The sequence below is a fragment of the Rhodnius prolixus genome, unplaced genomic scaffold (genome assembly GCF_049639745.1).
Source record: "Rhodnius prolixus isolate KJV_2025 unplaced genomic scaffold, Rpr scaffold_12, whole genome shotgun sequence".
NCBI classification, from domain to species: Eukaryota; Metazoa; Arthropoda; class Insecta; order Hemiptera; family Reduviidae; genus Rhodnius; species Rhodnius prolixus.
In genome coordinates, this window is record NW_027411635.1 from 10,631,033 (window position 1) to 10,654,820 (window position 23,788).

The following is a 23,788-nucleotide window of genomic DNA, read 5'->3' on the forward strand; positions in this document are numbered from 1 at the left end:
TTTCAAAATTTTCGGAGTGGCCATATGGGCACAAGTGACGCTGAACGTTCTGGACGCCCTGTTGAGGTTACTACTCCAGAAATCATTGATAAAATCCATGATGTGGTGATGGATGACAGAAGAGTGAAGGTGCGTGAGTTTGCTAGTGCTGTGGGCATCTCGAATGAACGGGTACATAATATTTTGCATCAACATTTGGACATGACAAAGCTATCCGCAAGATGGGTGCCGCGATTGCTCACGCTTGACCAAAAACGAAATCGTGTGAAGTGTTGCAAGGACGGTTTGCGGCTGTTCCAGAAGAATCCGCAGGACTTTAAGCGTCGTTTCGTCACTGTGGATGAAACATGGATACATCACTACACTCCTGAGACCAAAGAACAATCTAAACAATGGGTTACCAAGGGGGAATCTGCGCCAAAAAAGGCGAAGACCATTCCTTCGGCCGGAAAGATTATGGCGACTGTCTTTTGGGATTCGCAAGGAATAATCCTCATCGACTATCTGGAAAAGGGTAAAACTATTACAGGTGCATATTATTCATCGTTATTGGACCGTTTGAAAACCGAGCTGCAAGAAAAACGCCCACGATTGGCCCACAAAAAAGTCCTTTTCCAACGCACCAGCTCACACCTCAGTAGTTATGGTCGCAAAATTAATGGAAATAGGGTTCCAACTCGTTTCACATCCCCCCTATTCTCCAGACTTGGCTCCCTCGGACTACTATTTGTTCCCCAATATGAAGAAATGGCTGGAGGGAAAAAGATTTTATTCAAACGAGGAGGTGACTGCAGAAACGAATGGCTATTTTTCAGACTTGGACAAATCCTATTATTCGGAAGGGATCAACAAACTAGAGCAGCGTTGGACGAAGTGTATAAGCCTAAAAGGAGACTATGTTGAAAAATAAAAAAGGTTTACCCCAAAAAATTAAGTAGTTTTTATTTTTGCACGGACTTTTCAAACGACCCTCGTAGATGTGTGGTCTAAACGCTGTACATGTATTAGGAGGGAAGTTTTATCCAAATATGTACGATTTTTAGGTAACGTACAATAAGTTCACTATAAATAATATAAACATTGGTTTATATTATCCAGTCCTCTTACGAGATATGTATGCACCAAATAGATAAATTTGGAACTACTAAAGAGGGTATAAATGTCTTGCATAGATAGAATCCTTTTCATATACATACTTCAAATACTTAAAAAATAATTAACCTCAAGTTTTTTTGCTAGACTAAAGAAGACACGGCGAATTTACACATGTTTGGTGAGAATTTGTGCGAGTTCTTCCGCGATAAAGATTCTTTTGAATTCATCAAGGACAAATACGAATCATGCAAGAAGAAAGAGCTTAAAACTGGCGTTTGCATGAACCCAGACAAACTTAAGGTAGAATTATTTAAGCTAATACGGTCATTAACAGAATCATTTGTAGTCACATTTGGATACATTTTTATGCTTATATAAATTAATAAGAATTCTTCTTTTTAACCAGTCTCTGAGAACCAGTTGTTTTCCGGTAATGTGGAAACTATCCCATGTTACTCCAATCTTCAAATCGGGTGATAAATCTGATATAAAGAATTACCGACCTATTACTATTCAATCATTCTTTCCAAAAATCTTTGAAATTATAATTAATATTTATCTTTCATTTGATGTAAAATCTGTATTAATATCTGAACATCATGGCTTTCTGTCAGGTCGTTCTACTGTCACCAATCTACTCACGTATCAAAAATATATTCTTGACTCTTTTGTTAATAATGCCCGAGTTAATTCCGTTTACACTGACTTTGCCAAGGCTTTTGATAGTGCTAATTATTGCATTTTGCTCGCAAAGTTAGAAGCTTATGGCATTCATGGCAAACTTCTTCTTTAGATTCGCAGTTATTTGATTGGAAGAACACAAATAGTTGAACTAAAATCTTTTAAATAACTTCCTTTTCCTGTCCTATCTGGGGTTCGTCAGGGTTTTTATCCAGGGCCACTTTTGTTTAATATAGTTATTAATGATATAAAGCACAATCTTCAAGATTCTACTTTTTTGCTATTTGCGGATGACTTTAAACTCATTTTGTCAATCTCATCCCCACATGAATGTAGGAACTTGCAAAAGGCATTGAATTCCTTATCTTGTTGGTGCTTGAGAACTGTTTAGATCTGAATTTGTCCAAGTGTGGTATAATTTTAGTCTTATGACTATACGCTGAACGGTTCTTTGCTGGTTAGGGTATCGTCAATAAAGGATTTGGGCATCACGTTCAACTGTAAAATGGAATTTATGGTACACATGAATAGGATCAGAAGCAAATATTTACAAATGCTTGGGTTTGTATTTAGAAACACGAGGAATTTCTCTGATAGCCGTTCTTATATCACATTATATTAATCCCTTATAAGGCCCCCAGCTTGAATATGGTTCAGTAATTTGGAGTCCATTTTGCAAGGTACATATAGCTTCTATTGAGGCTGTTCAGAATAAGTTCTTTCGGTGGTTAGCTTGCTGTTTGAAAATCCCTAAAATTCCAATCGAATAGCTCACTCTCAATATTCCTCCACTTGCCACCAGAAGAATTTATTATGATCTCTCTTTTCTCTGCAAATTTCTCCATTCTCAAATAGACTGTCCTTACCTTCTTTCTCTAATTTCTTTTAATATTTCATCCCATACTACATGACATTCTACTGCGTTCAAGGTACCTTACTGCAAACATAATTACGTTTTTTACTCCACTTTCTTTCGTATGATGCGGACAGCCAATCGTTTTAATTTAGATTTCTTTGGTACTGATATACAAAATTTTCTAAATAAAGCTAGATTTCAACTATTTCTTTGAACTATTTGTATTATTAATGTAATTATTATTACTATTATTATTGTTGTTACTGTAAATTGTATTATTGATCCGTTTTTTTTAAATAAAATAATTATCTTTAAGGTTATATGCTCTTAAGATTCAGTTTAAGTTTTTTGATTTTATGTAAACCTCTGCTTTCTTTATTGTAGTCTAAGAAAACTCAGACCAAATTTGTTGAGTGGGAAAGCGATAGTGACAAACCTTTTTATCATGCCAGTAAGGTAAGTTAGATAATTTATTGAATTGAGGCGGATGGGGGTTGGTGTGCTTGTTATGAGCGTGGCTTTGCAAGTGGGAGATCCCAAGTTTGAGCTACGAGGTGCATTCAAGTTACAACGCCTCCGAATTTTTTTTCTCAGAACTGTTTCCAGATAAAAACATGCGGTTTGTTTTAAAATAAGCGGGCACTCTTTGTTAATGCGTGACAGAGATGACAGCACTGTACGGCACACAGAACCCTAGCGACATCGTCGAGAATAAGGACTGTTTTTTATACTAAAAATGGCGACGTTTTCATTACACGATCAGCGTGTAATCATTCGATTTCTCCATTTGCGTGATGTGACACCAATTGGAATTCATCGCCAGTTGAGTGAGACATGTGGTGATGGTGCCATGGATGTGTCAAATGTGCGTTCCTGGGTGCGACAGATTAAAGAAGGAAGAACGTCGTGTGAAAACAAACCAAGACAATCTCGGCTTCGCACCAAGTCGGTCTGTTGACACGATCGACCGAGTAGAAAAAGTTGTTTTGAAGGATCGCCGAAAGAGTGTGCAACAGATCGCTTCCTAAGTTGGCATTTCCGTGGGATCTGCGCACACAATCCTTCATGAAGACCTGAAAATGCGAAAAGTGTCCTCCAGGTGGGTGCCACGAATGAAGACTAACTAGCGACTTTTGGCTCTTTCCAACAATGAAAGACACTCTCCGTGGCCGTACATTCACCAGCCGGGCATCAGCGATTTTCCACTGGTCAAAACAGACTCCCAAAGAAGCGTTCACAGCGGCCATGGAAACATGGCGGCGACGTTGTGAAAAATGTGTGAGGCTACATGGAGAGATTACTTCGAGAAGAGACAAAAGTTTCAAATTTTTGGTGTGATTGGTTAGTGAGAAAAAAATTCGGAGGCGTTATAATTTGAATGCACCTCGTACTTTTTATTTATTAGAAAAAATTGTTTACAGTACAGTATGTGCTTCCGCCCCCGTCCAAAACACCTAATTGGTAGTTGGGCGTCTAGCCCCGACTGAAAAAATAGGCGATTACATTACTTTACTTTCATTTTAGTTTACTGAATTAAATAGCAGGTTAGTGATTTTAGCTGGACTACAGTGAACTTGAGAATGGTTTAGAACAATAACTTTCATTAAGCAATTCTCTTTGTCCACTAACAGCATTGTGTTTATTGACTTTTGATGGCCAGTAACTAGAACTGTCCCGACTCTTATTAAGTATACTTTTTGGCCCACTAATCTGCTGTCTCCGTCAATTTTGGCAGTGACTTGGGGGGATCCTCCCAAAGTTGATGTTATTGATACACTGTGTGGTTAGAAGCCTAGATTTTTGTAAGTGGCTGTTTTGTTTGTGTCGTTGATTACTATTGAGTTCTCTAGACTGCTGTTTGACGGTATTCGTCGCTTAGCTTATTTGGCAAAAAGTCCTTGTACCAAGCCTGAAAAAAATCTCATCTCTTGACTGTTCCAGTACCAGCTATTGGCGTGTCTTAGACATTACATGGCTCCTAGAATTAGGCGCTTCCGTGCAATAATCCTTGAAGGGTTGTCAGCAGTCTGCCGTACTGATTTGGGACTAGGCTGTTAGTAAAATTATTCTGTGTTTGCCTTGGTCATCGCTCAGACTACTGGTTCGCTACAGTGGTATAAATAAACTCATTTAAGTAATAGAAAAATAAACACATATTCACGGCGCTAATGACCAAGTTGTTGATGCAACAGAAAAAAAAAAAATATATTAATAAAAATAATAGTGAGGGAAGGGATTAGCTATGTGGAGTCTAGACATCCCGGGTTCGAATCCAGCTGCTTGCCCTTAAACTTTCTCTTCCTAAGAGCTTCTTACAGCTCACTGTTAGGTGTTTGTTACGAGAGAACTAAACCATCATATTAAATCTTGTGATGTTGCTTGGTTTTTTTTTAAATTATTTTTATTTATTTATTATTATTTTGCAGGATTTTGGGTATTCTGAAGACTGGCTACCTATGTTGGACGGAGAAAATGAGGTCCCTATTGGACTTATCGGACCAACTAAGGTAATATGCTAAATACTAGTTGGTGGTTCTCAAGCTATTTATAATTGCGGATCATATTTCGATTATTTTTTTTGGTGGAACACTAACCATACCAAATACACTTTACGCAATGTTACATTTATTTGAATCTATAGATTTTATTGCATTACTGACATTAAATTTAAAGATTCATTGAAAACAAATTAATAATTTTAGGAATAAACAAAAGTAATTAATTTAATGTGTAACAGGTGCTTGATATTTCTGAGATATTTGGAAGAATAAACGGCAATGGAACTTTTATTTTCTGCTTTAATTTTTCGAATTTTTCATGTTTCATTATTTTATGATGACATAGGTCGAAAAAACCTTAAGTTAAGAGCCATAAATCTTTTTCTTTATTTTGTTTAAATTGTAGAATATTTTATTATTCTTTCCTATTTTTTCTCATCCACCATTAAACAAATATGATAGACAGAATACGTATTCTTGTTCAAAGATATCCCTGATCATAAGCGCTAAGACAAATAGCTTACCGATACTTCTCTCAGCTCCTCTTTGCTTCTGTTTTTAATTGGGCAAAAGATAAAAATTTATCTTTTAATGCCGGTAAAATGAAGGCGATGGTGGTTGGTAGCTCTAGATTTGTTAATGGCATCGATTTTAACAATATTTCTAGGATAAAAATTGGTAACATTGATCTAGCTTATGTGGATTCTGCTAAGTTTTTGGGATTTACCTTCAATAGCACCTTAACTTGGCATAATCATGTGGGTGATGTTGTCAATAGAATGAACAAAGCTCTGTATCAACTGAAGTACCATAAAGAAATCTTGCCTGTGTCACTAAGAAAGCAGTTGGTTCAAACACTCATCCTCCCGCATGTAGATTATTGCTGTCTTGTTTATTTGGACCTGACTTCAGAACTGAATACAAGGATACAAAGAGCTCTAAACTCGGGTGTTCGTTTCATTTTTGATGTCAGGAGAGATGAACATATTACTCCTTATTACCATCGTCTGAACTGGCTAAATGTTGAATACAGAAGGCAATATTTTTTAGATGCCTTTATTTATTTTCTGTTCAAAAATAGAGCGCCAGATTATCTGTATTCACTATTTAGTAGCAAAGAACAGTTGCACTTGAGAACCACTCGACAAGTGGATACAAAGTTGTACACGCCCACTCCTAGAACTGCAACCTATCAAAATTCTTTTTATTTAAAAGCTAGCAAGTTATGGAACTGTCTTCCGATTGGTTTGCGTGCAAAGTCTGTCAATACGTTTAAACATCAATTATACGAACATCTTATCAAAAGTTATCTAAATCAGTGATTTATTATTAAAGTTATTATTATCATTACTATTATTACTTCTTTGTTCTAATTATTATCTTTATTTTGTCATTTTTTCCTCTACTTATTATCACTATCACTATTACTATTATTATTGATATTATTGTTATTAATGTTATTATTATCATTATATAATTATTATATTGTTATTTAAACTGTAAGCAGTAGTCCTATTCTTTTCTTTTAATTTAACATTTTTATTTATGTATTGATTTGTGTATATATTTAAAACGGAAATGGAATTTTAGTTTTATTTTTTATCTTTTTGTTTTACTCTGTATATATTGTATATATTAATTTATAAGCAGTAGTCCTATTCTTTTCTTTTAATTTAACATTTTTATTTATGTATTGATTTGTGTATATATTTAAAACGGAAATGGAATTTTAGTTTTATTTTTTATCTTTTTGTTTTACTCTGTATATATTGTATATATTAATTTATAAGCAGTAGTCCTATTCTTTTCTTTTAATTTAACATTTTTATTTATGTATTGATTTGTGTATATATTTAAAACGGAAATGGAATTTTAGTTTTATTTTTTATCTTTTTGTTTTACTCTGTATATATTGTATATATTAATTTATAAGCAGTAGTCCTATTCTTTTCTTTTAATTTAACATTTTTATTTATGTATTGATTTGTGTATATATTTAAAACGGAAATGGAATTTTAGTTTTATTTTTTATCTTTTTGTTTTACTCTGGATATATTGTATATATTAATTTGGCAGCAACTCAGAAGAGAAATTTTAGTTCATTAAATTTATGTATATACTTTTTGTTGTCCTTAAGGGACTAATGTCCCAGGACATTAATAAACGTATTTCTTTCTTTCTTTCTTTCTCCTCTGTGGTTTTTAATTTTTACTTTTCTGAATAACATTTTACTGCATAAAAACTATTTAAGTTTATTATTATTACCATTTTTTTCACAGAGGCGATCCGTGAATCTTTGAAAACCTCTGCTCGTTTCACTTTTTCTTTCCAATAGTACGAATAAATTCTAGGTTATAGATTACTTGCATTTCTATTAACCTTTTATTTTTACTTATTCTTTCAATAAAATAGGAATGTTCAACTTCAGGGCGTTTCCTCACGTTATGCATTTATGACCTATTTTTAACCAGTACAGTGTGAGCTCTATAAATAAATCTCCATTAACAAATTCAACCTGTTTTCGAAACATTACCTTGCTGAAATAACATCACTTTAATGGCACATCATGTCATCTGGTGAGGACCCTATCTGCCTTTGTATGGCACATTTGACATATGTACTACATTCCGAATATTCTCTGTTACAGCAAATTGGAACTCAGACGTCCAAGAAAGATCTGGTGGCCGTTTCGAGGGATAGCGAAGAGTCATTTGTGAGTATATATTATAATTTTGGTATTAATTGTACAAACTATTTTAAACTTAGATATTTGATTTCTAATAGAGTACACTAAAAAAAAAAAAAATCTGACTAAAGAAATTTATAGTACATTAAAAAAGCGAAGCTGATTGGGTAAGAAATCCTCGGGCTTGGGGATTCCCAATCACCATTTTTGTGACTTGTGCTCCCATGACTTAATGGCCGCACCTAAAAGGCATTTTGCAATGCATCAAAAGAAGCAACGGGAGATTATAAAGAAGTAAGAATCTTTTCTATGGTGAGGCTGTGCTCAAGACTTTGACCTAGCCGACGTTAGAACTCCAAATCAGTTGTGGAATAATTTAGGCCAGAAAACTAATAACCTTAAAAAAAACATTACCAATACCAGTTATGATGATATACTCGTAGCTCTACATTAAACTTCACAAACTTTTTTTATAATACCCTGAAGAAGGTAGTAAAAATTACCGAAACGTTGGTATAAAGCAAAAAAGTTGTTTTTATTTAAGACCGCACCTCGATATTCACCAAAAATCATCGATCAACAACGGTCGAAAAAACCATAACCATTACCAATACCATTAAGTCATGGGGCAGATCGAATTTGTTACTTCTGATGGTAGGCCCTTGGGTTATTTGGTTAAAGGAAGAGGAGTAAAAGAACTGTAGGCTGAAGTCTCACTCTATTCAGGCATCGCAATAATAATTGTACAGAATTGTTCGTGTCTCGTGTAGGGTACAAGGCATTATCTTCAGATCACGCCGTCTACTGCCTTAATATCGCTGAATCATTACTGAATTTTTATTGAAAAATGGTTATTTATATTTTACAATACGCCTCATTAGCTGCTCAAACAACTTACTTTTTTTTTTTCTTCTTAATTTTGTTTTTCTTTATTTAATAGGATTCTATCGACAATGCAATCATGCGGTCACTGTACGTATACAAAGAGAAATCTGATATAGAAAAGCTGTCGCAAGTTACCATAAAGGAAGATAGATTTTACGATGAACTTTTGGATGATATCGGCGATTATTATAGTGAAGTTGATTGGCCCGATTGGGAAAAGGTAGTTAAAAGTTATTTATGCAATGTTTGTATTTCTGTTTCTGCACATAGCTCAAAAGATGAAACGTCGCTGGAAGCTTAAGATAAGAAGCTAGGTTTTTATCTGCTTACTTACAGTGACTCCCATTAATATTGGGACAGTACATACAGAAGTTAAAAATTGACGAAAATTAAAAGTGGCACCCATTTATTCAAATTTTTATAAATTCATTTCATTTTATAATTACTATTAATTAAATAAAAACTATTTAAATAAGTAAATAAAAATGTTTTGGTAGATTAAAAAAAATATATATAATAATAAGTGCAAATTCTACCTCTCATAAGTATTGGGACACTATTATAATTTATAGTTTGTCCAAGGTTTTGCCCGAATATCTATACAATTTGTAAATATATACCTTAAGCATATATTCAATATGAAATTAATAATTATATTAGTTTATATAAATCAAGCCAGGTGTAACATGTCGCGCAAAAATACAAATACAACGATTGAACAAAGAAAAATTGTAATTTCTTTGCACAAAGACAATAAAAAGTGTTAGAGAGACAGAAAAACTGATCGGACCTAAAACATCTACTGCGTGGAACATCATTCAGCGTTACCAAAAAGAAAAAAGAATTGTTTCAACCCCACAAAAAGGCCGTCCTAAACTGCTCTCTGAGAGAGAGCAGCAGAGAGCAGCGTTATATATTAAAAGAATTAAAAAAGATCACCGACTTAGTGCTCCAAAACTTCAATGTGAAATTTTTGACATGTTCAGAGAGCAAAAAAGGAGCAGAAACTGTTCGGAGAGTGCTAAGAAAACTCGACTATCATGGTAGAGTAGCCTGGAAGAATCCTTTTGTCAGTAAGATAAATCGTGTTAAGAGAGTGAAATTTGCCGAAAAATATTTCAATGTAAATAGTGACTTTTGAAATGATATACTCTAGCGATGAATCAAAATTTAATGTTTTTCAGTCAGATGGAAGGGTTATGGTCTGGAGGAAAGCGAATGCTGAACTCGAAAAGAAGAATTTACAGCCAACTTTAAAGGGTTTTAAAGCTGCACCTCCGGGTGGTGGTGGGTCAGTTCTGGTTTGGAGCTGAATGTGCATCAGGATTTGGAGAATGAGTGTTTATTGATGGAATGATGCACAAAATGGTTTATAGTAATATATTAAAATATAATTTGAAAAAAGTGCCCAAACATTTGGTATTTTAGGGTCTTCTAAATTCTACCAAGACAACGACCCCAAACCTACGGCTTGGGTGATACGTCAGTGACTGTTATGTAATTGCCCAAAGTTTTCCAAACCTCTCCGCAGTCACCGGATCTTAATCCCATTGAACATTTATGGCAATATTTAGCCAGTGCTTTAAGTAAACGAGTAATATCTAACAAAAATGAATTAAAACGATGTTTCCTGGAAGAATGGGAAAAAAACACCACCTGAATTAACCAAAAACTTGTTTCACCTATGCCTGTTCGTTTGAGGGCTATTGTAAGTCAAAAAGCAATTATTAAATTATTACCAACCAATTATTAAATAGTAGGAGATTTTAAATATTGAACATTTAAACTCTAGCACTTCTGGTGTCCCAATATTTTTGAGAGCCTTATTTCACACTTTTTCAAAAAGTGCTACCTAACAGTTTGGAATTTCATCGATTTATACTTATATATAATTTCTACAGATGTTGCTAATGTTATTTAAAAAAAAAAAAATTCTAAACTTTTGTATGTTGCATTCAACCCATCTTAATGCCAATAATTCAACGTTTCTCTGATATTACAAAGGTTCTTAGGAAGCATATAATAAATAAAATCTGCATTCACTTACTTTTCAGCAGTTAAATTTTTATTTTACAAATAATGAATCAGAATGAGATGTAGTCGGATAAAGCGAAGTATGGTGAGAAATTGCTCCTAGATTTTTAAGTCAGTCGGATGCAATGTCTGGCATGATTATGTTGCTGAAGAACTCTTTGTATCTTGACTAAGGAGGTGATTTTTCGACAGAAAACAACTTATTCTTTGTTTGCTCCTTCACTAGACTTCACTATATAAACCCTCTAGAGCTGCCTAAATTCTAAATGTAGTTTTCTCATTTTCATTTCACAATTCATAGTAATAAATAAATATTATTAAAATGTAGAGGATGGAACTCAAAAGACACTCATGTTTTACGCCAGGGAATGTAAAAATCTTCATATTCCAGGTTGATAGTACGAAAATAATTCCTTGTGCACTTTATACAGTCTTTCAATAGCAAACTTCAAACTTTTCTGTCTACCTTGTCATTCAATGCATGCAAACTTATAAGCCTAGGTATTGAATCAGAAACTTTAACTTAAATAAAGCACAAATAACTTGATTTCTCTTTTTCTAAGTGCTTCTTATTGGTTAGTCTAACATAAATATTAGATCCTGGTTGCTTCGGTCAGTACTTAAACCTCACTGAGCATTTTCCAAATTAGTATATCAAGTTTCTTAGTGTTCTTTTGAACAGTTTACTGCGAACACTAGTTAAGAAAATACTCCAGTAATAACAGAATTTCCGGATTATCTTCTATATTGAAGATTGGTACCATAATGGAAATCTTCAAGTATAGAGTATGTGTAACAGAATTTATTTACGTTTTCGCCCAAGAATTTAACCATATCCGAAGTGATACCGTCACGACCTACTGATTTTCCTTTTCTCATTCTGGTCAAGGCAAGTTCCTCCATCGATTTATCTATGCAAACATTTTCTTCGTACGTTGCAATTTCCCCTTTGTTTACCTTCTCTCCCAATTTGTTTACTTTTCGACTCAGCAGTCAGTTAAGGTCCAGGGCGCAGAACAAAAAAAAAAAAAAATTGGGCCTTTCTACGCCTTAAAACAAAAGCTTAAAAAAAACTTCTGAGTATGTTTGCTGCTTGAAATCAAAGCAGGTGTCCTGAGATGGAGTGCAATAGACGTTGGGTTTATGTAGTCTCTGTTCTTTACCATGAAAAAGTTTCAGTGCTAAAACTCCCAAGACTTCATTATCTTCTTCTATGTCGTACAACTTTTTGGAAACGCAGTATTCATTTTTCGCGTATGGCCATAGAGATATTAAAAATAACTAATAATAAAATACAACTGCGTCTCATAGTTTTTACGATTTGTGGCGCCAAGGAGCAGAGTTGGAATCTTGATTCAGAAAGGAAATGTAGTATTGAAGTACTAAACATAACCTTTTTTTAAACCTTTTTTTCAAAAATGAAAAAAATCAATCAATCAAGTATTAGTCTTTTAATTTGATTCATTCATCTAACCCCACTATTCATATCATTAATATTTGAAAGGGACTAAAGAAAATTTGAAATAGATGTCATAAAAAGTCTTGCAACTGTTCACTCTAGGTTTTGTTTGTTTGTTTTTTCCTTTTAGAGAGTGGAACATAAATATAATGAAATGAAGAAAATTGAAATAGAAAAAAAATTTAATGAAGAGGATCTGTCTGAGGAATCAGAAATTAGTAAAGTGGAGGTGCTTGAAAGTTTGCTCAGTGTGGTGCTTGATGGACAGGTCAGTTCTCATTATTATTATTATTTTTTTTTTTTTAAATAAGTCACCTTTCAGCTGTTGAGATACCTTGTTAATACCATTCCTGGCTTTCAATCAACCAACTACTGACTCTAATTTAATTTCGTCGAGCTTATTTGATTTTTTTTCTCAGTGACAGTATGCCATGAACCGGGGAATGAGTAATAAAAAAGTGGAGCTAATTTTGAAGTATATAACAAATGGTGTAGAGTGAATTTTGATGCCAGGCAAACACCTAGAATACTTGATCTATCATTTTTATTTTAGCAAAATATTACCAATTTAAATTATCAACTTAGTTGTAAAAATTTATCATTTGCGACAAAATAAAATTCAGTGGAGTCTCGGTTATCCGTCATGACCGGGACCGGACACGTGACGGATAGTCGAATAGTCGGATAATGGAAAAAACAGGAAAATTTCTAGATTCTTTTGTTTAACTTGTATAAAACTTTGTATTAACTGGTATACATATTTTATACGTTTATATGCTTAAGCCTTAAAGGTCAATTATCTTTCATTATTCAATTCATTCTACTGTGTATTAAAATTAATGAATACAATGTCTGCGACATCTAATCGGTTTTGTGGGCGGTTTTGTTTGTGGTTGATCTTTTTAGGAGAAAAACCCACAAACTGTCGAATGATGGACACGAGTATGTACCTAAAAGACTAAGGAAAAAATGAGGACAGTGACGGTTAATTGGAATAGACGGATAAAAAAGTGACGAATAACCGAGACTCCACTGTAGTAACATTCGAGACAGTATTACTGTAAAACTTTATAAGTCTGAAATTGTGAAAAAATGGTTTATGGATATATCTGATAGGTGTGTGACACGGTAACACCGTAATGGTTACGTATACATGGAGTTGCGTTCCACTAAGCGCTCACAACGGTCACGCTCACGACCGCGGTTTTGCCCGTTCCACTTGCTTACGAGTGTTACAATCGAAAACCCAAGTGGAATGGACTATGGGGCGTTTTAACCGTTCATGTAAACATTACAAATGGCGACCTCGAAAATAAGTCAGAAGCTTGAAGAGGTTGTTTTTTTAATTTTAACCCCGTTTATATGCAGTTATAATAAACTTTTCGTGAAGTATTTATAAAATGTACGTTTAAATAAAATTAAATTGTCTTTTGTGGCAACAGTAGGATATTTATTAATGCAACGTAATAATGCTTTAGAAAGTTCTTCATCTAGTTCCGATGAAAAGTGGAATGCAATTTTACAAAATCACAATAGTGAAATCGAAAACTTAAGTCACGTAGTATTATTAACTATCAAAGTGTAATTGGTCGTTATTCAGTGATTTAGTATGTAAAGGAATAAGTAATTTTTCATTTTATTATTTTCTTTAGACTTTCGAGAAACACATTTAATTATTTACATGAGATAATACTTTCATTTACCTGATATAATTTTTTCGGTAGTCATCTTTCCTTTTAAAAATTGCGCCAAATTTTTGAACGCCCACTTCGACCCAGCTCTAGGGGTGCGTTCCACTTGGCGACCACAACGACCAAAACATACTTTCAGGCGTTCCACTTGGCGACCGCGGTCGTTGTGGTCGTGGCGAAAACGTCACTAATGACGTCATTATTTTCGCCCACACGACCACAACGCCCCATCTATAGAGCTGGGTCGAAGTGGGCGTTCAGAGTTGGCGCAATTTTTAAAACAAAATATGGCGACCGAAAAAATTATCTCATGTAAATGAAAGTATTATTTCATGTAAATAATAGAATGTGTTTCTCGAAAGTCTCCAAAAAATAAATAAATAAATAATTACTTATCCCTTTACACACTAAATCACTGAATAACACAAAATCATTTACCTGAAATAACTTTTAAATTCTTCATTTGAATAAAGATCAATTATTCTGATAGCTAATAATACGTGGCCTAAGTTTTCGCTTTTTATCATTGCGATTTTGTAAAATTACATTCCACTCTAATCGGAACTAGATAAAGAACTTTCTAAAGCATTATTAATAAATATCCAACTGTTGCCACAAAAGACATTTTAATTTTATTTAAACGTAAATTTTATAAATACTCCACTAAAATGTAATATAAAAAATTGAATTATATATATTCTTTTAATATAAGTCAACTTTACCAATAATTAATAAAGTTTATTATAACTGCTTATACATGGGGTTTAAATTAAAAAATAACCTCTTCAAGCTTCTAACTTATTTTCGAGGCCGCCATATGCAATGTTTACATGAACGGTTAAAACGCCCACAGTCCGTTCCACTTGGGTTTTCGATCGCAACGCTCACAAGCAAGTGGAACGGCCAAAATCGCGGTCGTGGTCGTTGTGGTCGCCAAGTGGAACGCACCCGACTCTAGGTGGGACGTTGTGAGCTTCGTGTGAGCGAAAATAATGACGTCATTAGTGACGTTTTTCTAAGTTTAATATGCTTGTTTGTGATGAATATTCATAATAAAGAGCGAAATAAACGTAAATTTAAAAAATGAATTTTTAATAGAGTTGAAATAATGTGCTTATTTATTACTACTCATTAAGATGTTATATATATATTATTATTATTTTAACACAAAATATATATTAGTGAAAATGGCCAGCGTAAGGTCAGTGATAAATACAATAAATTTCACAAAATATTAATGAAAATCTAATGTAAAATTACTTAAATTATATCAATTGTAACATAATTTCAAAAAGTACGATGAATTTTTATTTGTTTTATCTTCTTTAAGGATTCGTGAAAACATTGTTCACAAGCGAAAAAAAATTAATTAAAAAAAGAAATCAGTTCAAAAAACATTAGAAACAATTTTAAATAAACACAAGCTTTTTTCGAACGTTTCTACCTGGCTGAAATTACGAATTGAAGTATGAATGAATTGTTGATTTTTGTACCATTTTCCATTTAATCAACTCTTTTTCTTAAACATTTAAATGCCAGTTTTTGTTGAGGAGGTATCAAAAATACACTGAGCGAGTAACATTTGTATGAGTTTCTCCAACACGGCGATTAGAACTTCACACAGGTGAGGGACTGATGAAGAAACTAAGGGCCTAAACTTGTTGATATGGGGCAGGTGGAACTGACGGCTATTATCTTCCATCAACACAGAGCAGTTCTAGAAGCCCTAGCTACTTAGTATTGTAAAAGATTATCTCTATAGAGTTTTGGCCATTTGCTAGGGTACGCCTTACAGCGGTCACAACTGAAGAAGTTTATTTGCTGATTGCAGGATTCGTTGCCCGAGAAACTATCTGAAGAATACCATCATAAGATTCCATTGATAGATGACCGTCAAAATTTAGATCAAACAGTTCGAACTAAATTTGATGAAAAATATAAGGTGAGTGTGCCTTGTTAATTTAGAAAATCTAAGGCAAACCCTTCCTGGTTTTTAATATATGATAACTGCTTTCCAGACGATTTGGCAAAGCGAGGGTCTGGGCGAGCAACTTAGCCGTAAGCCACCTCTGGATATTGTAAAAAAAAGAAAATTTTCTAGAAGAAAATTTTCTGGAAGAAAATGCGAGAGAGAGGTTTTTAGGATGTCCAGTGGAAGTTCAGAGAATACTTCAAAAGAAGTACTGAGACGACTTCCCGCCCACAGCGCATATGTGGTATGTTATGCACCAATCTCTATTAGTGACTGAATTAGTTTTATGAAAAATGCCTAGCTAGGTTAAACACTAATACTAATAAACAAATTTTTCTTTGATTCCAGTCCGGCAGAAGAAAACTCTGTGAAGACTTAAGTGATATCTCTCTTTCTGACAAAGAAATGAACGTATGCGAGAATTACCTTAAGTACTTGTTCGATCATATCGGCATCCCGGACGAGGCACAGATATCCACTTTGCAGAAAGTCCCATCCTACAAGGTGTCCTGTGAAGTGCCACACATTTTACACAGGGACAACATGCGATTAATGATTGATTTACTAAACTTCAGGTAACATAGTATTCATAAACCTTTTGTAGCTAGGCTTTTTGATCAATATTCGAACTCTAAATCATGTGACGAGCTAAAATTACTAAAATTCCTGGCCAGCTGCAAAAGATCAGAAGAATTCTCATAAAACTGCCTTCGCCAGCAAATTCATTTCTCATTACATGCCACTATTATTTTATACCAGTGCATTTCTTCTTCTTAAATGGCGCTACAACTCATGAAGAGTCTTGGCCTCCTCAAGACGTGCCCGCCAGGCGTCTCTGTCCTGCACAGCCGCCCTCCAGTTACGGAATCCAAGCAATGCCAAAGCATCTCTTGCCACACAGTCCTGCCATCGCGTTCTTGGTCTGCCTACCCTCCTGGGACCTTGTACGCTGCCATCCATAATTTTTTTGGGTATTTCTTCATCCCCCCATCCTTGCCACGTGCCCTGCCCATCGCAGTCTTCCTAGTTTTACAATTTTGACGATATCCGGCTCCTCGAACAAAGCATATACCTCCCGGTTTTTCCTGATCCTCCAGTTCTGTCCATCTCGCACAGGGCCATAAATTCTACGGAGAACCTTCCGCTCGAATACCGCCAAGGACTTCTCATATACTTTTGACATGGTCCATGCTTCGGAGCCGTACAAAAGCACTGGCCGGATCAACGTCTTATACATTTGAATTTTCGTGCTGCGGGAGCCACCAGTGCATTTACAGTTGTCAAATATCAGTTCTCTTGACTACCTGTTGAGATGTCAGTTCATGCGCATTATTTTCCAGAAACTGGAGTTATCTTGCAAAGCATGCCTTGTACATAAATTTCACTGCAAGTTTTGCAACATGTGCGCCAGTATTTGTTGGTCGGATTTGGCTGACAACTTCCAGTAAAGCGTGTTAGCAGCATCATACAGTATAATGCTCAGCATGAACTATTTTATTTTTGGAAACAAAGCTAGTTCAACCAGAGAGCATTAACCAGATCAACCAATTTTCATGCATTTCACTAGTACACTGAGTAGTTTTATATTTATGTTTATACACTTTTTATTTATTTATTCATATAGTATTTTTTAATTTATTTTATGTAGTCAAGTAAAAGTTTAATAATTTTGGCCAATTGACCATAAATTTCAGGCAGAAGAAGGTGGACTGGATGGAAAGTTGGTACAATGCCCATGAGTTAGATTCACCATTCTCCACTTCCATAAGTGATGGCCTCATAAAAGACCTAGATAAGGCTGTCGGTTCAGTTTCCAGTATCAGTGGCTCAATCTACTCCTCAGTTACCTTAAAACCAAGATCTAGTATTTCATCAAAGCTATGCAACAAGTTCGACAGTGACCATTCTGATGATGAGACGGAATTCATTGAGACCATTGAGGCACTGTCACCACAGCAGCTACCAAAGTTTCCTGAAATTTTGGTGAGTAGATACTTTTGGAATTTGTCTTGGTTTCCTCTGAGGGACTTTGTAATCCCTAGATCAGGCAGCTAGGATGGTTGTAAGAAAGTAGTGAATGCTATACATGTACTTAACTGGCTTCATCACAGGGTAGATCTATAAGCTCTTAGCTCTTAGATGAGTACTAAATATCTTACCTAGAACATTGACCAAATAGTGGTATTTCTCAAACAGGATATTTACATTGGGTCGGCGAGTTAGCTTAATTAAACAGGTAGCTCATTTAGATTATAACATTATGTTGCAGATGTTTTTGAAGCCACAAGAACAATTGTACTACTGTAAAAGTGGTAGAAATATCTACAAGGTTGATGACGAATCGCACGTAGACTGGAATTTGGAGGATGAATTCTCTATGTGGGATCAGGGCACTAGTGAGCTGTTAGAAGAATGTCAGTCTGACGAAGAATTGGTTGATACAAGAGATTTAGAGGAGAAAGGTGACATAGCAAATGAAGGTTCCGTTGTGGAAATGAGAGCATCGGAAATTCAAGATTCACCAAGTTCAACTGTTGGGTCAATCGCCACTGAATCAACAATATCGCTGTTAATTAACCAAAACTCGGATAAGGAGATTTCCGTTGACGAGTCATCCTGCGAGGATAAGGCATCAGTATCAGGGAGCGCTTCCGAGCATAGATCCTCCAAAACCAACTTTTCGAAGCGGGATGAATTCACTAAGATCTCCTTGGATGAGATTGTGGATGAACAGCTGTCCGACGAGGAAATCATCGTGAACGAATCGTTTGGCGAGGATGAGTCTAGCAGCGAGGAGAAAGACGCACCGAAGGGAATTGAAACCCTTGCCATGATTAACACGGGCGAGGATTACGTTTTGGAGTGTGCGTACGACGTCCCTCTGCAACATATTTATAACAAGATTATATCCAAAATCGACACGATCACCTTGAAGTAAGTAGCCTATATCAATCTACTTTAAAAAATGTAAATGTAACGTTGACTATAAACATTATTTAAGAAATCCTAGCCCTAAAACAAGAATAAATGGCTCAACATTGCCTACATTTGTATAGGACCATGAATCAAGCTGTTGTTACCATTCTAAGCATAATTCATTAATCTAAAAGTTGGACGCATGTCTATAATAGGTTAGATACTTTGGGGGCTGGCTAGGCAGACAAGTCCATAGCTTCCCAGAGATTTTCTGGGACCTTCTCAAGATTGAACTACATTCCACTTGTGCCTGATTAGACTCCAAGAGGAACTCTTGGTAGGGTACAAGTTTTTTTGCGACGAAATCTCAACCATCCACGGCCCTTTACGCTGTCAGAAAATATCAATATGTGCCTTTTCATCTACTTTTGATCAGACCTAAAAAAACTAACCGTTGATAGGCCCAAGCTATGCATTTTTGTCATGGCCCTTTATTAAGAAGTCCTAGGAGTCCAAAGTGGATTACCTAAGTAGTGACCCTCTTCGTCTTGTTGGAGTAATACCTCAGTAACCTTACGCGAGAGGCTATTAAGGAACCTTTTCGATGTCTTTGGTCCCTATTCAACAATAGCTACTATTTGTTTTATCACAACAGGATAAAATTTACAATAGACCCGTTAGAGGCGTGACCCAATATTAGAGTGATTATGTTTAGCTGTTATTATAACAACCGCCACATTCAATTATACAGATGTAAAACATTTTTACTGGCACTGTTTAACATTTATATTTCAATATGATGGATTACATTACCACAGCTATTCACAATCACTTCCAAAATCGATAATTTTATTTCATTTGGGGGGGGCTTCGCTCCCCACACCTCTATTTTCTTTCCCTCACCTTACTCACCTACATTTCGTTTTAAAATGGGGGGCTTCGCCCTCCAAACCCTTTTGGAGAACAACACTTAATTTTGTTGTATTCTGCTAGGCATGTGTAACGCGAAACTTAAGTTGAGGCACATAATTCACATCAGTTATTCTAACAAAGACAAAAAAAAAATTAACGTACCTTATTCACAGCAATCCTTATCGGACGGTTGGGTACACTTTCGCAACTCCCTCCAAAAAAGTTCTCATAACGTCCACTGGAAGCATGACGCCTATGCCAAGTACGAGTCAAACTGGCCAGTGACGGTCCTTCTCGGTAGATGCCTTTTTATGGAACTCATAAAAAATGATGTTACAAAGAAAAGGCAGCAAAGCCAAGGCAAACTGGCAGAAGCTACAAACGATTCCAATTACTGTCTGAACAAATATAATCCTTAGAACAAAAACTACGCCAGAAAAAATGACTATCTCTTAATTGAATATCTTATGTAGTTTACTAGATTAAAAGAAAAGTTTAATATTTCTATAATTAAATGTGGTAATTAACATGGTAACAATAACACATACTCAATTTAACATTAGACCATCATTGCAATACATTGCACTGCAACTAGTAAAAATATTTCCAGCAGTAAGCTTAATGTTAGTAAGTTAGTGCAAATAAAAATATAATATTTTTATATTAGCAATTAACTAGGCTGAAAATTATTCGACAAACAAAATGTTTTTTATTTAATATCTCTCAATGACAAAAAATAATAATATAAAGAAATAGTTTCTTTCGCAAGCTAGGATGTCCCTAGACGTCTTAAGACTTATATATAATTCATTCTTGTGCAGCTAGAATTTTGTTCTATATATCATTAATTTTGGATAGGATTTTGAGGCGTTATAGTTTTTCTAAAAGGTAGTGACGCAAAATTGCTCTCAAGTCTGGATTCAAATCTGCTATAAAAGAAAGTAATAGTTACATCACAAAGCTTAATTAATGTTAGGCAGATTTAACTATAGCTTCTTCAAAGAAATTTATAGCTATTTGTACCCTACAATTACAGGCACGGAAAGCCGCTGACATTAAGAAAGTTATTGCTTAAAATGATTAGCATAATCTCGACTGCAGTATACTGCCACTGTAACGAGAATTTGGTGTCGCCGTCTACCGAACAACTTAAAATGGATCAGCTCAATTCATTAATAATGAACTATGTGGTAAGTGAAGTTTTGTATCTTCATTATAAAAGCAATAATCCCCAGTTTTAATTGTGACAGATTTTCTTTAGGTTTAGTAACTAGTTCGTTTAACTGCCACTAGATCGCTGCAACTGTCACTTGCGTTTGGAAAAAGCAAAAGGGTTTGTTCTAAAAGAAATCAAGGCCTACATTTAAAACCAAATTGAATTTTATCTAATTTTGACGTAAAATTATTAATTTTATTCTACTGAATCATTTCATTTCAAATTTGAAAATATACTACACAAAGTGTACCAAAAAATGTTGAGGCACAAAGGATGGATCCATAGACCCAAATTTACCTCTCTTCATCATCCGTTTGAAATCGTTGATGGTCAATATCTTTTCTTTCCTGATTTTTAATTTCCTACACATGTCCAGTCTAAAAAGTATCTTAATATCACTGGCCGCATTAATTGAATCCATTCTTACAGTTTAATTTCTGGAGATTTATAGTTTTATTTCGTTCAAGAATTAAATTTTATTTCGTTTTTTGAATGTAGTTCCAATGATATTCTTTAACCTTTGTGTACATATTATTTCTTTTAGTGGGGTTTTGGGGAGCTGTGACGTCACGTTCCCTTGATTAGTGTAATTTTCTTAATTTAAATACATTCAGTATTGCTGTTTTATATTCAAATACACATTCTAAATTTCGAGAAAATTTAATTATGCAAACATTAGTCAAAGAAAGCCGTGCTAGTGTTCGCTCCATATTTTTTAAACTTGATTTTATTAAATAAAAACATATCCTACCATTGAATCATTTCCATAAATTTTAATCCCTTTCAAGGCGACTGCTTCCCAATACGCAAAAAATGTAAAAACAGATTATCAGAGTAAGTGTAATGTTTGACGGATGTTTTGTTAATTGGAAATCAAATTCTAGTAAATAGGAATCAATTTGATGGATTGAAAGTCTGAAAAAAAACGTCAGAATTGAAAGAGAACTATTTATGAATGAAATCAAACAGTTTTGTTTAATAATTTTTTTAAGGCAGTTCAACTTAATCACATAGTTAATAGACGTACAGATTTGCCGAATTTCACACTAACAAATAAGAACAGTGTTCAGAAAAGCTTTAAATAAAACAATTAATTATTTTTAATTTCATTAATTATTCAATTTTTTTTTGTATACGACTTGAGCAATTTTACCTAAGTAGTGCGCAGAATTGCAACTTATTATTATTATTTTATTTGTAATCTGCTTACAAAAGCATTGCAGATGTGTTTGACATTTATCTGCAAGTATGCCTTACTAACCACAGATCTATGTGTTACAGAAGCGTACTGGTAATTATGTCATACCAATTGGAAGCATCAAATGTGGACTTACCTTAGAAAAAGCAGTCTTGTTCAAGGTAATGGCTTGATCACTGTATCGAACTCTAGGGAATTTTGCCCACTTCTTGAAGTGATCAATATGCATAGTTATAAAATTTACAATATTAAGTTCGATACTTAGTTATTGCAATGCTTTTACTTGTAACTATTCCAGATAGGCTTATTTCGCAATCCAGTCTCTCTCTATATTTCATTCTTATAACATAAATACTCAAACTCATGAATTCAACAATCAAAACTTCCTTAATTTAATTTTTTTTTTAAATTACCTTTCACGTTTGTGTCTAAAGTTAGGTGTCACTCATGGAGCCACGGCTTAATTGGAAGCCAAAGAGTAATGCACAAGTTGAAAGAAAGAAAATAACTGACAAAGAATTTTCTAAAATATGAGAATATTCTTGAATTTTTAACGAATCACATTTGGTTATAAAATCTAAGAACAACCAAGAAAACAAGAGATCAATGAAGTTTAATGCTAAAATAAAGCATTTTACACCAAAGTTCTAATCATAAGACTATTTGAAAAACAAAAATTCTTGATATCTTGACTCGAAGATTAAGTTCTACGAGGGTCGTTTGAAAAGTCAGTGCAAAGTCAGAGAGATAGCACCACTGGCGCGTATCGAGGTTATGTTTAGTTAGTAGCATCTCTTGGAAGAACACACACCAAGTTTCAGCCAGATCGGTCTATTTCTTTGTGTTTGGCATTCGTTTGAATCGAGGAAGTCGAGTGATTTTCAAAAAATGGACGAAAAAGAATTTCGTGTGTTGATTAAACACTACTTTATGAAAGGCAAAACGCCTCAGGAGACTAAAGAGAAGCTTGATAAACATTATGGTGACTCTGCACCTTCGATTAGAACAGTTTATAAGTGGTTTCAAAATTTTCGGAGTGGCCATATGGGCACAAGTGACGCTGAACGTTCTGGACGCCCTGTTGAGGTTACTACTCCAGAAATCATTGATAAAATCCATGATATGGTGATGGATGACAGAAGAGTGAAGGTGCGTGAGATTGCTAGTGCTGTGGGCATCTCGAATGAACGGGTACATAATATTTTGCATCAACATTTGGACATGACAAAGCTATCCGCAAGATGGGTGCCGCGATTGTTTCGTCACTGTGGATGAAACATGGATACATCACTACACTCCTGAGACCAAAGAACAATCTAAACAATGGGTTACCAAGGGGGAATCTGCGCCAAAAAAGGCGAAGACCGTTCCTTCGGCCGGAAAGATTATGGCGACTGTCTTTTGGGATTCGCAAGGAATAATCCTCATCGACTATCTGGAAAAGGGTAAAACTATTACAGGTGCATATTATTCATCGTTATTGGACCGTTTAAAAACCGAGCTGCAAGAAAAACGCCCACGATTGGCCCACAAAAAAGTCCTTTTCCATCATGACAACGCACCAGCTCACACCTCAGCAGTTGTGGTCGCAAAATTAATGGAAATAGGGTTCCAACTCGTCTCACATCCCCCCTATTCTCCAGACTTGGCTCGCTCGGACTACTATTTGTTCCCCAATATGAAGAAATG

General features: G+C 34.8%; 1 protein-coding gene across 1 annotated transcript in view; it reads left to right on the forward strand.

Annotated features, from left to right (window-relative positions):
- Positions 1-23,788, forward strand: part of LOC141461950 (uncharacterized) — a 69,194-nt gene that overhangs the window by 35,798 nt on the left and 9,608 nt on the right. Inside the window, exons 17-29 of the mRNA XM_074143433.1 lie at positions 1,240-1,395; positions 3,017-3,088; positions 5,059-5,139; positions 7,778-7,843; positions 8,757-8,921; positions 12,325-12,462; positions 15,717-15,827; positions 15,904-16,101; positions 16,206-16,432; positions 17,552-17,840; positions 18,127-18,791; positions 20,722-20,875; positions 22,183-22,260. Of these exons, the coding sequence (XP_073999534.1) occupies positions 1,240-1,395; positions 3,017-3,088; positions 5,059-5,139; positions 7,778-7,843; positions 8,757-8,921; positions 12,325-12,462; positions 15,717-15,827; positions 15,904-16,101; positions 16,206-16,432; positions 17,552-17,840; positions 18,127-18,791; positions 20,722-20,875; positions 22,183-22,260 (2,400 nt within the window). The remainder of the gene's footprint in view (positions 1-1,239; positions 1,396-3,016; positions 3,089-5,058; positions 5,140-7,777; positions 7,844-8,756; positions 8,922-12,324; positions 12,463-15,716; positions 15,828-15,903; positions 16,102-16,205; positions 16,433-17,551; positions 17,841-18,126; positions 18,792-20,721; positions 20,876-22,182; positions 22,261-23,788) is intronic.